The 15,674-nt window shown below is 68.1% G+C and overlaps 2 protein-coding genes across 3 annotated transcripts; both read right to left on the bottom strand.

Annotated features, from left to right (window-relative positions):
- Positions 1 to 4,143: 4,143 nt before the first annotated feature.
- LOC106492776 (glycoprotein-N-acetylgalactosamine 3-beta-galactosyltransferase 1-A-like) lies at positions 4,144 to 7,087 on the bottom strand. Its single transcript, XM_067314020.1, has 4 exons — positions 7,016 to 7,087; positions 6,251 to 6,491; positions 5,268 to 5,932; positions 4,144 to 4,416 (listed from the first exon to the last, which is right to left on the bottom strand). The coding sequence occupies exons 2-4, from the start codon at positions 6,453 to 6,455 to the stop codon at positions 4,237 to 4,239; spliced, it is 1,050 nt and encodes a 349-aa protein (XP_067170121.1). The 5' UTR covers positions 6,456 to 6,491; positions 7,016 to 7,087; the 3' UTR covers positions 4,144 to 4,236.
- Positions 7,088 to 8,229: 1,142 nt separating this feature from the next.
- On the bottom strand, positions 8,230 to 14,066 carry OS9 (OS9 endoplasmic reticulum lectin). 2 transcript variants are annotated; one of them, XM_067314018.1, is made up of 15 exons: positions 13,890 to 14,066; positions 12,186 to 12,362; positions 11,820 to 11,883; positions 11,619 to 11,695; positions 11,342 to 11,440; positions 11,015 to 11,216; positions 10,801 to 10,929; positions 10,441 to 10,541; positions 10,241 to 10,283; positions 10,020 to 10,108; positions 9,402 to 9,653; positions 9,120 to 9,315; positions 8,767 to 8,934; positions 8,546 to 8,658; positions 8,230 to 8,366 (listed from the first exon to the last, which is right to left on the bottom strand). In XM_067314018.1, the coding sequence occupies exons 1-15, from the start codon at positions 14,055 to 14,057 to the stop codon at positions 8,238 to 8,240; spliced, it is 2,007 nt and encodes a 668-aa protein (XP_067170119.1). In that variant the 5' UTR covers positions 14,058 to 14,066; the 3' UTR covers positions 8,230 to 8,237. The 2 variants fall into 2 exon arrangements, with proteins under 2 accessions (XP_067170119.1, XP_067170120.1); XM_067314019.1 differs by having other exon boundaries at positions 10,807 to 10,929.
- Between the last annotated feature and the right edge of the window lie 1,608 nt (positions 14,067 to 15,674).

Below are 15,674 nucleotides of genomic sequence, written 5' to 3'. Positions count from 1 at the left end.
CCACCCTTGTCACCACTGTCCCTGGCCACACCACCACATCGGTGACCCCCCCCTTGCTCACCCCACCCCATCACCTCTGTCCATGCCACCCTGCCGGTGCCACCCCGTGCCCCTGGCATGGGGCGCGGGGGCCGTGGCGGGAGCAGAGCAGCCCCCAGCGTCCCCCCCCCCCCCATCCTTTTCTAGACGACCTTTTGTACAAACCCCCCCACCCCGCCGTGGCCTGACCCCTCTCCCTGCCCCCCCCTTTTCTCAGCGTCCCCTTGGGAACCTCTTTAATTTATTGCTTCGTTTAGACTTAGGATAGAGCCAGCCCCCCCCCCCCCCCCCCCGGTGCCCAGCGTGGGGGCCCGTGACGTCCCTCTCTGGCTGGTGTTGGGGGCGAGAGGGGGATGTGGGCTCCCCCGCCCCAGCCCAGTCCCGGCAGGGGGGTGGGGGCCATGGTGCATCCCCCTGCCCCGAGCATCCCGGATCCCCCTCCCCCCCCCCCCCCCAATGAATGTATCGGCGCCTGCTGTGACGCCTGCCGCCCCGGCACCGCTGGGGGACCCGGCCGGCGCGGCGGCTGAGCGGGGGCCACTGTGGCCCGGTGGGGGGGGGGGGGCCGTGCCGCGGGCCGGGGCGGCTGCGGGCACTTTTGGGGGGTGTGGGGGGGGGGGGGGGAAACGGGTGCCGGGTCCCTGTACAGCGTTTTAATCTCGCAGGTCATAACTGTAAGTACGTAACAATGTTGGACTTTGGCGCTGTGACCATGGCCTCACTCCTTCGCGGCGCCGCGGGGATGGGGGGGACACGGCACCAGCCCCCCCCCCCCAAATCCTTGCAGTGAGCCACGAGCCGTGGCTACCATGGGGCTGTGGCCACCGAGGGGGGCTGGAGGTGGGCTGGGGGGGGGGGGGTCATGCTGGTGGGGAGCCGTGCCCTGGTATGGGGCTGAGCCGCAGGGCCATGCTGGTGGGACCATGCAGCGTGGTGGGACCATGCAGCGTGGTGGTGCCCGTGGAGCCATGCAGCGTGCTGGTGGCGCAGAGCCGTGCCACGGAGCCATGCCAGTGGGACCATCCGGTGTGGCAGTGCTGGTGGAGCCATGCAGCGTGGTGATGCCGTGCAGCACGATGGTGCTGGGGGGACCACGCAGCGTGGTGGTGTTGGTGGAGCCATGCAGCATGGTGATGCCGGAGGGCCATGCCACAGGGCCATGCTGATGGGACCACACAGAGCGGCATTGCCGATGGGATCATGCAGTGTGGCAACACCGGAGGGCCGTGCCGTGGGGCCGTGCCGCATGGCAGTGCCGGTAGACCCACGCAGCGCAGCAGTCCTGGAAGGCCATGCAGCACGGCGGTGCCAGTGGGACAATGCAACGTGGCGGTGCCAGTGGAGCCATGCGACATGGTGATGCTGGAGGGTCATGCCAATGGGAACCATGCAGCGTGGCAGTGCCATCGGAGCCATGCAACGTGGTGGTGGTGGGACCACGCAGCGCGGTGGGACCACACAGCGCGGCAGTGCCGGTGGGCCGTGGGTGGGGAGACGTTGGGGCACAGCAGGGGGCGGTAGCGGGGCCGGTAGCCGTAGGGGCGCAGGCGGTGGGTGAGGTGCTCCAGCGCGTACATCAGTGGACGGACGCGGCCAGGTCGGAGCAGCTCCCTGCTGCCTGCAGGACCACGTCAGGGGCGGGGCTCCCTGGGGTGGGTGGGGCCTGAGGGTGGGTGGGGCTGGTATGCAAATAGGGTGGGTGGGGCCGGGAGGGAGGGTGGAGCTTGGCAACGGGTGGTGTGGTGGGTGTGGCTTTATGCAAATAGTGTGGGCGGGGCTCGGCTGTGGATGGAGGTGGTACAGGGGGCAGGGATGGAGGGATGCTGGCTGTGTGGGCGGGGCTTGGATGCAGATGTGGTGGGCGGGACTTAGCAATAGCCAGCCCTGGCTTGGAGGCTGTCGGACCCCCCCCCCCCCCCAATGCCACCAGCTCCTTCCCCATGGGGAACCCCCTGGTGTCCCTACAACCACCATATGCCCCCCCCCCAAAAGTGACCAAATCTTTGCTCTAGTGAGACACCCCCCCCCCCCAAAAAAAAAGCCAGCTCCCTGCACTAGTGTTTGAGCCCCCCCCCAAACCAGTTTCCCCCCCCCATGTGACACCTCTGTTCCCCTCCCCATGTGACACCATGCCCCCCCGCAAAGCCACCAGCCCGGTGTGACCCTCCTGCTCCCTCCGCTGTGACCAGGATCAGGGACACCAGCTCCAGCAATGAGGCAAAGCTCATTACAGGCACTAATTAGGGCCAAAGGGGGGGGGGGAACACAGGAGAGCTGGGGGGGAGGCTGGGGCAGTGATGGGGTGGGGGCTGTTCCCAGCCCCCCAGGTGCCGTTTCAGGGCGGGGGGCAGCCCAATCCTGCCCAGCCCCTGATGGGGGGCTCACCCACTGCCAGCACAGCCCTGCGTCCCTGGGGGGGCCCAGCCGTATCCCCAGCCCTGGGGGGGCCCAGCAGTGCCCAAATGGGGGCACCCAGATGTGCTTGAATGGGGGGACCCAGATGTGCCCGAATGGGGGATTCAGCTGTGCCCAAATTGGGGGGGGTCCCTGCTGTGACTGATCTGGGGGGATCCTGTTGTGGGTGACAGCACGGTGACAGGCTGCACCCCAAGCCGCAGCGCTGGCACTGGCCATGTGCCCCCCCCCCCCCCCGGTCCCATGCAGGTCCCACGTGGCCGGTCCCCCGCCTCACTGGGTACACGGACGCGCCCAAACGAGGAAACAGCCGTTAAGTCCCGGGCAAAGGGCTTTTATTGCAGGAGGCTGGGCAGGATCCTGCCCAAGACACACACACACACACACACACAGAATCACAGAATCACAGAATCACTGAGGTTGGAAGGGACCTCTGGAGATCATCTAGTCCAACCCCCCTGCTCCACCAGGGTCACCTAGAGCACATTGCACAGGATTGCATCCAGGCGCATTTTGAATATCTCCAGAGAAGGAGACTCCACCACCTCTCGGGGCAACCTGTTCCAGTGCTCTGTCACCCTCACAGTGAAAAAGTTTTTCCTCATGTTAAGATGGAAGTGTCTGTGTTTCAGTTTGTGCCCGTTGCCTCGCGTCCTGTCGCTCGGCACCACTGAAAAGAGTCTGGCCCCATCCTCTCGACACCCTCCCTTCAGATACTTGTACACGTTGATAAGATCTCCTCTCAGCCTTCTCTTCTCCAAGCTAAACAGGCCCAGCTCTCTCAGCCTTTCCTCATAAGAGAGATGCTCCAGTCCCCTAATCATCTTTGTGGCCCTTCGCTGGACTTGCTCCAGTAGTGCCACATCCCTCTTGTACTGGGGAGCCCAGAACTGGACGCAGTACTCCAGTACACACCCCCCCCCGGGCTGGCCCGCGTGGCTGCGGCAGAGCCCATGGCCGGTGTCGTCCCCCCCAGCACCCTCCAAATCCCCTGGGGTCTCCCACCCCCACCCCCCTGCTGGGACCCCAGCCCCTTCCACGTGGTCACAGCAGGCCACCCCGGGGGGGAGTAACATGTCCCCGTCCCCCACGGAGAGGGCCATCCCCCTTCATCCATGGGGCAGCAGCACCGCAGGAGCCATGGCCACCCAAACGGCAGCTTCGGCCACCAAAAAAAACAACCTCAGCCTGCAAAAGAGCAGCCTTAGCTGCTCAAAGCGTGGCCCTGGCCACCAAAATAGTGGCCTCAGCCACCAGAAGTGCAGCCTTGGCCACAAATATAGCAGCTACAGCCGCCAAAATAGCAGTGGCGGCCACCAAGCCCTGTCATTTTGGTGGCCAAGACTGCGCTTTTGGTGGCCAAGGTGGATATGGCCACAGAAAGAGTGGCCTCGGCCACCAAAATAGTCGCCTCAGCTGCCAAAAGAGCAGCCTCAGCCTCTAAATGCATAGCTGGGGCCGCCAAAATAGTGGCTTTGGCCACCAAAGAGCAGCCCTGTCTACCAAAATAGCAGCGTTGGCCACCCAAAGAATAGCCTCAGCCTGCAAAAGAGCAGCCTGAACTGCTAAAAGTGTGGCCACAGCCACCAAAATAGTGTCCTCGGCCACCAAAAGAGCAGCCTTGACCATCAGAATAGCAGCCTTGGCCACTGAAATAGTGGTAACAGCCCCAGGATGGTGGCCATGGCCACCAAAAGAGCAGCCTCAGCCACCAAAGGAGCAGTGAAAGTCCCCAAAACAGGGGCTGCAGGCAGTGGTGGTGGGGCTGTGGGGCGCCAGGGGCTACGGCAGGGTGGTGTTGGGGGGCGCGGGGGGCACGGGGGCCAGGGCGGGCAGTGGGGGGCGGTAGCGGGGCCGGTAGCCGTAGGGGCGCAGGCGGTGGGTGAGGTACTCCAGCACGTACATCTGCTCCCCGCTCACGTAGTGGAAGGACACGGCCAGGTCGGAGCAGCACTGGGGGCCCTGGGGGCAGAGACAGGAGCTGGGGGGGGGGGGAGACATGCCGAGGTTGGATTCCCTCCCCCACCCCCCCCCCACCCCCAGCCCATCACCGTGGCCTCTGGCCATATCCCTCCCAGTACATCACCATTGCCTCTGGCCAGGTTCCCCCCACACCCCCTCCAGCCCATCACCATGGCCTCTGGCCAGGTCCATCCCCATGGCAGGGTGTTTGGTGGGGGGGTGGCAGCTCCCAGGCCTCCCCCAAGGCAACTCCCGGCAGCCCAGGGTCCAGCACAGCCGGGACCCCCCAGCCCCACATGGCCAGGAGCCCCTGGACCCACAAACCCACCCTCCAGCCCCCCCCCATCCAGGACCCCCAGCCCCATAAGACCAGCTGCCCCCCCCCCAGCCTCAGCCCCCCATGGCCAGGATTCTTTAGATCCCCTAAAACCAGCCCCCTGCCCCACAAGGCAAGGCCCCCCCAGCCCCACAGAACCAGCCCCCAGCCCCCGATCCCCAGCGTGGGGCAGGCGCGGGGCCAGCGTGGTCACACCGCCCACGGAGGCTATTAACCCCGTGGCCGGCTTAGCCCGCACCACATGGAGCTGAGCCAGACCTGAGCTGGTGGCCCCGTGACACCCAGCAGGACAGCAGTGCCGGGGGGTGGCCGGCGCCCCCGGGGCGAGCAGGACCGGGGCCACGGGGCAGCTTTCCCACCAACGGGCTCAACGGGGACAGGAGACCGCAGCCACAGCGGGTGGCTCAGCCCCGTGGCCGGTGACAGAGGCGCCGGCAAGGACCGTGCCAGCAGGACAAAACGGGGACGGCCGGGGCAGTGCGGCAGTCACGAGCCCCCGGGAGGTGCCACGTACCTCCACGATGGGGTAGTAGCAGTAGTTCCAGTACCAGAAGCTCTTGGAGAACTTCTCGGTGAGGTGGGACTCGGGGACGAAGGGGTGGAAGGTCTCGCGGCCCCGGGTGTCGCGCGAGTCGCCCGCCTCCACGCCCAGCTTCTCCATGCACTGCCCCAGCGCCAGGTCCTCCACGGCGCTGGTGTGGGTGCAGGCGCGGGAGGCGAAGGCAGCCACGAAGCGCCGCAGGGCCTCCTTGCTGAGCACGTAGCCGGCGCCGCCGCTCATGTAGCCCTGCTTGGCGAAGGGCTTGAAGCGCTTGCCGAAGTAGATGGGGCGCTCGGGGGTGTAGTTGGCCAGCAGCCAGCGCAGGTTGGCCACCACCACGAAGGTGTCGTCGTCCGCCTTGAGGAACCAGTCAGCTTGGCCCAGGTGGTGCCGGTGCACGTACTGGAACGCCCGGATGGTTTTCCAGTAGAGCTGGTCGCGGCCCTCCTTGGCGGGCAGCCCCACGGCCGGGAAGCGCTCGTCCCGCTCCGAGCTCATGAACAGGGCCACGTTGCAGTGGCGGGTCCATGTGGCCCGCACGTGCCGGGCCTTGCTCTCCAGGTTGCGGGGCCCCGTCATCACCCAGCACAGGATGCGCACCCGCCGGTACAGCTCGTCCGCCACGCTGCTGTCCTCTCCTGTGGGCACAGGGGTGACGTCGGCCACAGACCGCGGGGGCCCTCAGGGCGCTCAGCCACGTTGCCCCCAGCTGCGCTGCACTGCCTGTGGCCAAAGCCTCCTGGACCATGGGAGGCCACCAATGCATGTGGACAAGGGGTTTCCAAATGCCCCCCACTCCTCTAGGGGGCTGAGCCCCCCCACGACGTGCGCCCTGGGTGCTGGGGACCCTCAAGCCTCCCGTGGCCCCAACTGATGGGATCAGGACAAGCGTCCCCGGCCGGGGCAGATCCAGCCCCCGGTGCTCTCCACGTGCCCCTCACCGTGGCGTCACCCACCTGCGGAGCGCGGCTGAGCCACGCTGAAGAGCCCGGGGCGCTGGGCGGCCCCCACAGGGTCCTCGCCCGCCGGGGGGGCTTGGCGCGCCGGCGGCACCGGCCACGGCAGCAGGACGCCGTTGAGGAGGTAGAAGGTGGCTGAGAAGCCCACGAAGACGCCGCCGTGGAAGGCCAGCCACGGGCTCTTCAGGCCTGGCAGCATCATTGCGTGCCGGCGGCAGGGGCCGGCGTCCGGCACGGCCTGGGGACAAGGGGGTCAGGCCAGGGGGACGAGCGGGGACCCGCCATGGCCACCTGCACCCGCCATGCTTCCCGCACCTGCCACGTTCCCGCATCCGCCACGTTCCCGCATCCGCCACGCCAGCCGATCGCCAGGGATCTGGGGAGGCCCTGGAGCGAAGTCCAGGGGCCCCACAGTGGCGGGAGGCCGGACCCCCGGGCCCCCCAGACCCCCCAGGCCTCGGTGAAGGGGCATCGCCGGGGGCACAGCGTGGGCAACAGAGACCCCCCCCCCCCCGGCTATCCGTTGAAGGTGGGGTGGAAAAGGGAGTCTGAGCCCCATGTGCTCCCAGATGCTCCCTGCAGCCCGTTAGGACGGGAGGGACAGGGGAGATCCCGGGAGGAAACGGGAGGGATTTGGGGAGAGGGGATCCAGAGGGGGGGAGTGATGGGGGGGCGCGAGGGTCCGCGGGAGGGGGGCGGATGGGCAGCGGGGGGGGCCGGGCGGGGCGGGGTCCCCGGGCTCGGGCCCGGCGGCGCCGTTACCTGGAGCGGCGGCGGCGGCGGCGGCGTGGGGGGTCCCGGCGGCCCCCGGCGTCTCCCCCCGGTCCCGCCGCCTCCCGCTACATTGTAGCGAGCCGCAGGGGCGCGCCCCGCCCCGCCGCGCGCCCATTGGCCGGCGCCGCGCGGGCCCCCGCCCCGCCCCGCCCCTGATTGGCTGGCGCGCTGCCACACCCCTCCTCTTTGCAACACTGCCCGGGGGGGGGAATCACCCCCCACATGGGGGGGAAATATGGGGGGCGGCGCGCAAGGGGGGGGGGTCCCCACGACGCGGCCCCATTGCCACGCGTGTCGCCCCCAGTCCCCCCGCGCAGGGCCACGTCGGCCCCAGGCCGCCCCCGAGAATGGCCCGGGGGGGGGCAGTGTGTTCCCCCCCCCCCCCACGATAAGGCCGGGCCCCACGGGAGCGGCGCGACCGGTCGGGCAGGAACTGGCCGTGCCCAGCCCCGAGGGCAGGGCCGAGCCCAGCACCCGGCGCGGGGGGGGGGGGGGGGCCCACAGCAGCCTCTCCTGCCCCCCCCCGCCCAAGTGTCACCCCCTGCCCACAGTGGTGGCTGCAGCCCCCCAACCCCCGTGGGGCAACCCACACCGGCCCTGGCGGGAGGGGGGCAGGAGGCTGCCGTGGGGCAGCATGCGGTGGGGGGGCCAGGGGGGCACAGCAGGCTATGGGGGGGGGGGCAGCGGGGGACACGGACACGGACGCAGCCCTGGGCTGACCTTGCTTTATTGATAAAAATCCAGCGGCGGGCGCAAGGCCAGGGGGCCCCAGGCGCTTAACGACTTTTTTACATCTCATTATGAGAAAGAGCCCCCCCCCCCGAGAAGAGAGGGGGCACAAATGGCTCCAGAGGCAATGATAGGAAACCCCCCCTCCCCAACACACTCTTCCCCCCCCCACCCCCAGCTCATCCACATCACAACCGTGCCCGGCCTCAGGGCATGGTCCCCCCATGGGGGACACAGCAAGATGCTCCCCCCCCCCCCCAAAACAGTCCAAGTCCCCCACACAGGGTCAAAGGGAGGGAGGGGGCAGAGCAGGGCCGGGGGGGCACAGTCCTCCCCCCAGGGCCCCGCACTGCCTGGGGCACCCTGGGCATTAACACCCTCCTGGGGGGGCCCCGGCACCCCTCACCAGGGCTGGGCTCAGCCCCAGGCTGCCCGGGGGGGGGGGGGGGGGGGGCGAAGCCGCAAGTCCGGGGGGGGGGGGTCAGAAATCTGGGTCCTCGGAGTCCCCGGGGGGCTGAGGCTCGTCGCGGCGCCCCCACACGAAGCGGTAGTTGTCCTCCAGCGCCTGCTGCCGCCGCCGCTCCTTCTGCGCCTCCTCCGTGCCCTGGATCTGGGGGGGGAGACACTGTGGGCACCGGGACCCCCGCCGTGGGCACCGGGACCCCCACCGGGGGCACCGGGACCCCCCCAGCCCCTGCTGCACAGGGCCTTGGTCTCCCCCAGAGAAGCGGCTGCAGCTCCAGGCCGTGTCCGTCTGCCCCAGCCCCGTGCCTCGGTTTCCCTGCTCACCAGGATGTTGAAGAAGATGTCCTTGAGGTTCTTGGTGTCCTCATCTGAGAGCCAGTGCGTATCGTCCTCGTCACCCGGCCCCCCCGTCGTCACAATCTTGATCTCAATTTTCCCTGCAGGAAGGAGGATATGCCAGTGGGAGCCTGGCACCAGCACGGAGAAGTAGCCCCAGCCCTGCCCGGCCCTGGACACCTGGGCTCCCCGGCACCCCACGACGGTACCTTCGGCCCTGAGGCCCTCCTTGGCCAGCAGCTCCCGGACTTCGCTCTCAATGTGGTGCAGCTGCGGGTTGTCCCGGCCCATTTCCCGCACGCGGGGCTCCCGGTGCTGGGCGCTGCCGGGCCTGATCCTGCTCACCTGCACCCGGACACGTCCGTCCGAGCTGGCGTCTGCGAGGGGGAGAGGGGCCGCGTCAGGGCCTCCCTCCCGGGTGCACGGGATGGGGGTGCCTGGTTGCCCCCAGCACCCCAAAACCACCCCTTGGGTGGGTTTAGGAATTAGAGAGACGGGACCAGCCCGGGGTGGCAGCTTTGTCCCCTCCAGGACACGGCTGCACCGGCAGTTGAGGACGAACCGGGTGCTTGCTCGGCCGGGGGGCCGGGGCTGGCCTTGCTCCTGGGACCTTCCTCTTCCTCTTTCTCTGCTGCCTTGCTGGGGCGGCCCCCATCCAGCTTGTCCATGAGGCGGTTGAGGGTGGAGGCTAAGGACTTGGACGCCTGATTACGGTCAAACTCCCCCTTCAGCCCCTCTGTCTCCAGCTCGTCCTCCACCTGCGGGCACGGGGCAGAGGCTCAGCAGGGGACAAGGACGGGGTCCGGTCCCACCAGCGCCACGGTGGGGCCGCGCGGCAGCTCACCTCATTGATGATGTTGTCAAACTCCTTCTCCATTTCTGTCTTAACTTCCTCCTTCAGCTGGGCCATCTGGTCCCGGGGCAGCAGCACAGCTTCCAGTTCCTTCTCGAAGCCGTGCAGAAGGTCCCCTTCTTCCTCATCGTCTTCCTCCTCCTCTGGGCGTTCCCCATCGGCTGCCGTGGCCGGGGGCTCCTCAGGGACTGGGGGCTCTGGGCTCTTCTCTGCCACCTCCTCCTCGACCGCTTTCTCCCTAGCCTGGACATGCAGAGGAGGGCTCAGCCACGTGGGAACCACCACACCATGGTCCAGGGCTACTGCAGGCCTTAAGCCCAGGACAGGCTGGCAGGGGCAGCAAGTGCCTAAATCCCTTCGGAGGGCAAAATCCTGGCCCCGATGGAGTGAGAAGGGGCTGGGAGCTGAGGCACCCCATGACTGCGGCACCTGACCTATGTGAACGTCCCTCGTGGGCGAAATGGCATTGCCAACGGGGAAACCAAGTCACAGAGCGGGACACAAAGAGCTGCCGCAGCCAAACAGGGATGGAAGCATGGGAACGTCCCCCACCCCAGGGTCCCATCACCCATGGGTGTGCCTGCAGCCAAGCCATGGGCCGTGGCCCACCTTCTTGGTGTTCTCCTTCAGCTCCTCGATGAACTGCAGCAGGTCCCCAGGGTTCCTGATCACTTTGAAGTGGATTTTCTTCCGGTTTTCTAAAAGACGGCCACAAAACCAGGAAGAATGTAGCTGACTAACGTCTGCATCCCATGCAGGGCACCTGCCACGGAGGGGATGGAGCGGCAGTGTCCAGCCACCCCGGCCTGTGGACGCTGCCAGATACTCACCAGCCACATGACTCTCTGCTTGCTTCGTGGCCGGCTCTTCCTCCTGCGGGAAGGATGGGGTGGTGGAGCGGGAGCCCACATCACACCCCTCTCGCTCCACAGTCAACGTGACACGCGCCTGGCCCCAACCCATCCTGGCACGTGGCCGCAGGAGCCATGTGCTGTGGGAGCACAAGGGCCCGAGGACACCGGGGACTCACCTTGGCACCGTCCTGCTGGCCGCTGGCTTTGCTTGTCACCTCGCGCACCCGCTCCCAGAAGGCGGCATCCTTGGCTGCGTCCAGCTCGTCCCCCGGAGCAGCTGGCACAGGAGGGAGGGGATGGGCAAAGCTGGCACCACGGAGGCGTGGCACTGGCACCCCCAGCCACCACAGGCCACCAGCCCGGCCCCGAACCCGCTGCCAGAGCTGGCAAACGCCCATGGCAGCTCCCGGGCCGAGAGGGCAGAGCAGGAGCGGTGATCCTGCGCCTACGGGCACTGCCAGGGCCTCCCCGAGCCCAGCGAGGGGACGCGCAGCCGGGTGAGGAGGGGACCGAGGCTCGGGGGACGTGGGCTGTACCGTCACCGTGGGCCGCTGTGGCTCCTTCGGGGGGCTGCGCAGGGGCCTCGGGGTCCTTCTCGCTCCACAGCCTCGTGTCCAGCGTCTTCAGCTCCTCCGAGATCTCCTCCACCTTTCGCTTGGTGTCAGCTGGAAAAGCAAGACAGAAGGGACTCGTCACCCCCGGAGATCCATGCCGGGGCCGGCCGCGTGCCCGGGGGTCCCCGATACTCACAGACTTGGGCCCGGACGTACTCCACGTACTGGGCCGGGCTGAGGGCCGGCTGGCACAGGATGGGCTGGGGGGTGGCGCTGGCCGGCGGGCGCAGGAAGGGGTGGTGGCAGATGCGGGTGGTGTGGACGGTCAGGACATAGGAGCAGGACTGGGGCTCGTCCACCCTCGCGATGTAGTCCCCAGCGCCCTCCTCGCACAGGAACTGCGCCCAGGGCAAGAGACATCAGCCACGTTCTCCACCCCTCCCAGCCACGGCCACCCACATGGGGACATGGGGGCCACCGTGGCACCTCCAGCCCCTGCCCAGCACCGTGGCCCCCGTCTTACCCTGACTTCGGCCTCCCTGGCTCGCCCGGTGAGGTCGCACTGGGAGCCGTTCACGTAGCTCTGGCTGTGGTACCGCTTCAGCCGGTGCTGCTTGGAGGCCTGGGGGCAGAGAGCGGGCTGGGAGCGGGGCCGCGCTCCCCGCGGAGATCCTCCGGCGTCTCGTAAAGGGCTGCGCAGCCCCCGCGGCGTCCGGTCCCTCCCACAAGGGCACAGAGGGGACGCGGCGGCCCCCAATCAGCCCTGCGGCTGCACGCGGGGCCCGGAGGGAAGCACGAACCTTGGCCGTCTCATCGTCCCAGTCGAACGCCGACTGGTAGTAGCCGAGAAACAGGACGTCGCCTTTGATCTCCGACTCTGCGGCAAGAGAGACGGAGTCGCGCGGGCAGCACCGGGGCCAGCCCGGCACTCTGCCCCTCTCGCCGTCCCTGGCTGCGCTCAGGGTCACCCGCCCGCGGGCACGGGCCACGCGTGGGGATACCTTCGACGTGGTACTGCTGGATGTGCTTCCCGTAGCAGAACTCGTACGTCCACCAGTCCTTGGTCTGGAAGAGACAGGCAGGACCCGGGGCTGGGACCGGGATGTGCTCCAAGGGGTGACATAGGCCCCGGGTGACTCCCACCGCCCTGGGGTGACTCCATCCCCCTTCCTGGCCCTCCAGGAGGATCCCCGTGCTCCTGGGTGACCCCGTCCCCCCCACCCCATGGGCAGGGCCCTGCTCCCCCAGTGGGATCCCACCATCCCCCCAGCTCAGGGGCAGGTCCCCACGCCCCCACCATCCCTGTGACCCACAGGCAGCCCCCCTGCACCCCCCCAGCTGACCCCGCCATCCCCCTGGCCCCCCACCTTGACGAGGCAGGGGGCAGCCCCCATGGGGCGCAGGAGCTCGGCGATGCCGGAGCCATTGTAGAGCTGCGCTTCCTCCTCGGGATCGGGCTGGCGCCGCACGGCAGCGGGGGGGAGGCGACACTCATATCGCTGCTTGAACTTTGATGCCACAGTCACCACGTCCTCTGCCTGCCTCTGGGGAAGGGCATCGACAGGGGTGCGTGGCGGTGGGGCCGGAGCGGGGAGGACGAGCCCGCGGCACTGCTGCCATCACTCCTCGTGGCGCAAGGACAAGCCTGGGAAGCCCGGGGTCCGGCCTGGCACCAGGTACGTGGCGGGCGCTGGCGCGGGGAGGCCATGCTGTGCCGCAGGGGACGGGGGGCCGGTCGCAGTTCCATCCCCCCGGGACCTCGGGGCAAATCACAGCCCCGTCTCTTCCCCGTGCCCCAGCTCCCCCCTCCCGAAACACCGGTGAGGGATGAGGCAGTGCCCGGGGTGAGGCGGAGGTCTCACCACTCAACATTGCTCCACCCAAAATGACACCGGGGGCAAGGCGGGAGTCTTGCAGCCTGACGTTCTTGTTAAGGGCAAAAGCAAAAAAAGGCCAGCAGCTAACGACACCCTCTGCTGTGCTCGACAAGGACCAAACGTCCCACAGTGTTTGACTCAGCCCCCCCTCACCAAGAGCATAAATTCAGCGCGTAACTGTTCCTCCATTTCAAGGACGAGAACAGAAACCTACGGACGGGTCAACGGACCTGGACCTCTCTCCTCCCCAAAACAGGGACGCCTTTTTGGTAAGGTTTGCGCCTCTGACAACGTCGGACGTAACCCCAGGAAAAATACCATTGTTGGAAACGCTTAATTATCAGTTTGAGCTCAAAAAAAGTAGAATTTGTTGCAGTAAGTGCATTTATCACCGGCAACCCTGAACTTGTTGATCTGTCGCTTTAATAATTTGTTTATTTTGATCAACTTTGTAAACCCGACCCAGTGAAAGTCCTTTTGAGGAGGGCTCTGGCAGGCAAACCTTGATTATCCCTTTCCCTCTCTTCACGTGACAGTAACGCCCCCCCAGCCTCGTTCCTCCTCGGTGCTAGCTCAGTTCAACCAGTTCCCTGCCCTAGTCCCAGTGCCCCTGCCCAGCACTCCCAGTTCTCTTCCCATCTTGGTCATAGCTCCCACTGGGACCTGTCCAGTCGAGCCAGGTGCCTCCCCCAGCTCCCCGCCAGTCCGGCCCTGGACCCCCCTCCCGAAGCAGCCCTCCCCCAGTGCTCCCAGTGCTCCCAGCCCCCCCCCCCCGTGACGGGCTAGATGTCCCCTCACCCCAGCGACCCCAGTGTCCCCTGGCCTAATTCCACCCCCCCAGGACAGCCCCAGTGTCACCCCCGGTGCTGGCCTGTTTCTCCCTGGAGCCCCCCCCGTCCCGGTATGACCCCTAGAGAGGCCCGGTGACCCCCCCTCGGCCCCGGTATCGCCCCCTTGGTACGGACACGACCACCAGGGAGGTCCGGGGACCCGCCTCGGTCCAGGTACCCCCCTACCGGTGCCGCTACGACACCCAGACAAGCCCAGGGACCCTTCCCGGCCCGGGTATCCCCCCGCCCCGGTACGACCCCCAGGCAGGCCCGAGCCCGAGCCCGTCCCCGGTCCCCCCCCCGGCCCCCGTAGGCCCGGCGCAGCCCAGGCCCGGCGCCCCCCGCCGCGGTGCCGCGGCCGCACCTGCCCGGCCAGCACGGGCTCGGCGAGGATCTCGATGCCGTACTTGAGCTCGCTCAGCTCCTGCAGGTTGAGGGCGGCGCGGGCCCCGCACAGCGGCCGCCCCGGGCCCAGCACCGCCAGCACCACCAGCAGCACCGGCGCCGGCCACGGGCCCCACCGCTCCGCCATCTTCCCCCCGGCCGCCCGCCGCTTCCGCCCGCCGCCTCCCCGCGCCCGCCCCGCCTCCCGGCGCCGCGCGCGGCGGTTGGACAGCCCGCCCGCCCGTCAGGGCCGAGAGCGCCTTCTATTGGTCGCTGCGCGGCGATGACGCCGTCGGGACTGAGGCCGCGGTGGGAGAACGGAAGCCCCTCCCTCGGGGTGAAGCGCTGGGGCTGAATCAGCGCAGGCGGTAGCCAATCGGAGGGAAGAGGACCAGTTGGCCCCGATGACGTAGCTCCGGGCTCTTAAAGGGCTAGGGCGGAGGGGAGCCAGCTGGCTCCCTATTGGTGGAGAAGGATACAGGCGATCCCGGGGCTCTGATTGGTCGAGGGGGCGCCAGAGCATCCTGGGGAGAGGGGGGACGATCCGGCTGCATCACGTGACCGCAGAGCCCGGTTGGGGGACACTCGTGGGCGAGGGAGCAGGCCCAGGCCACGTCGGGGGGGGGCATGACTCACCATGGGGCAGGGTGGCCTGGGCCTGGCCACCTAGTGCCCCCCCGCCATGGCCTGGCCACGGCCACGGCCACGCACTGGGCAAGGCCAGGCTCCCCCAGTCCAGCAGCCTGGGGACCGTCCCTGCTACATCGAGGGGATGTGACCTGCCACAGTGCAGAGTAACCCTGGCCCAGGCCACCAGGTGCCCCCACCACGGCCACAGCCACAGCTATGCACTGGTCAAGGACAGGCCCCCTCCACCCGCCAGCCCAGCAGCCTGGGGACTGTCCCTGCCATGCTGGGGGGGGACACACATATGAGCCCAGCCCATGCACACACGTGTGTGACCCTCTCTGCTCTCATTGCCCCCCTTTTCCCTGCTACCATGGACCCCCAGCCCAGCCCTTGTTGAGCGCCGTCCCTCTTGTTCCCCCCACGCTGGCGGCAGCTGGAGGCAGCCGGGCCCCAGGCGGGCCCAGGCCTGGCCCTGCGGTGCCAGCAGCTGCCTGCGCCCATGGCCTCAATGGGGACATTGTGGCAGGCTCTCGGCGTGGGCACAAAGCCTGGCTTGTCATGCCTGTGCCGGAGCTTGGTGCCCACCAACCCCCCACACACTCCCTCCCGCTGGGCCCTGGCTCAGCCCCCCCTAGCCCCAGAGCAGCTGGAGACCTGGAATTGCCATGGGATTAGCCACAATTAGGGCTCGGGCTGCTAATGCCATTAGTGGCAGGGCTCAGGGGGGCCATGGCAGGGCGGGGGGGGGGGTTAATCCCATGTTTCAAATGGAGCTAATAAATCCCCTGCCTCAACTGGGAGCTGCTGTGGCCCCAGCCCCTCCTCTGCCTCAGTTTCCCTGCCTGGGGGGGGGGGGGGGGCGAGGGGCTGGCACAGAGCAGGCCCCGGGCCTGGTGTGGGGCAGATCCCCCAGGACCTGCCCCACCAGGGGTCTGCCCCGGGGGGGGGTCGAGACTCAGGACTCCTGGGTCCCATGCACCCAGCACCCCTCATTCCCCCCACCCCCGGGGCAAAATCCCTCACTGCCAGCTGGGATCTGCCCCAGTAAATGGGACCCAGCCTGGGGGTGCAGCCCGGCCCCCCCCATTCCCAGCCGCCTTTGCCCCCCCCTTCCTTTGTTCTCCGCTGCCTTTGT

Source organism: Apteryx mantelli, chromosome 33, assembly GCF_036417845.1.
Source record: "Apteryx mantelli isolate bAptMan1 chromosome 33, bAptMan1.hap1, whole genome shotgun sequence".
NCBI classification, from domain to species: Eukaryota; Metazoa; Chordata; class Aves; order Apterygiformes; family Apterygidae; genus Apteryx; species Apteryx mantelli.
The sequence above is the reverse complement of the archived record's forward strand: the minus strand, read 5'-3'. Positions and strand labels throughout refer to the sequence as shown.

Bases quoted from the DNA above. Each gene is read 5' to 3' on its own strand.
- LOC106492776 (XM_067314020.1), bottom strand. From the start codon at position 6,455: ATGATGCTGCCAGGCCTGAAGAGCCCGTGGCTGGCCTTCCACGGCGGC. The intron at 5,933-6,250 runs GTGGGTGACGCC...CTGTGCCCACAG, and splicing joins GGCTCAGCCGCGCTCCGCAG to GAGAGGACAGCAGCGTGGCG. The intron at 4,417-5,267 runs GTACGTGGCACC...CTCTGCCCCCAG, and splicing joins GCTACTACCCCATCGTGGAG to GGCCCCCAGTGCTGCTCCGA.
- OS9 (XM_067314018.1), bottom strand. From the start codon at position 14,057: ATGGCGGAGCGGTGGGGCCCGTGGCCGGCGCCGGTGCTGCTGGTGGTG. The intron at 11,441-11,618 runs GTTCGTGCTTCC...CTCTGCCCCCAG, and splicing joins GGGACGATGAGACGGCCAAG to GCCTCCAAGCAGCACCGGCT. The intron at 8,367-8,545 runs GTGAGCAGGGAA...CTCCCCCCCCAG, and splicing joins ACATCTTCTTCAACATCCTG to ATCCAGGGCACGGAGGAGGC.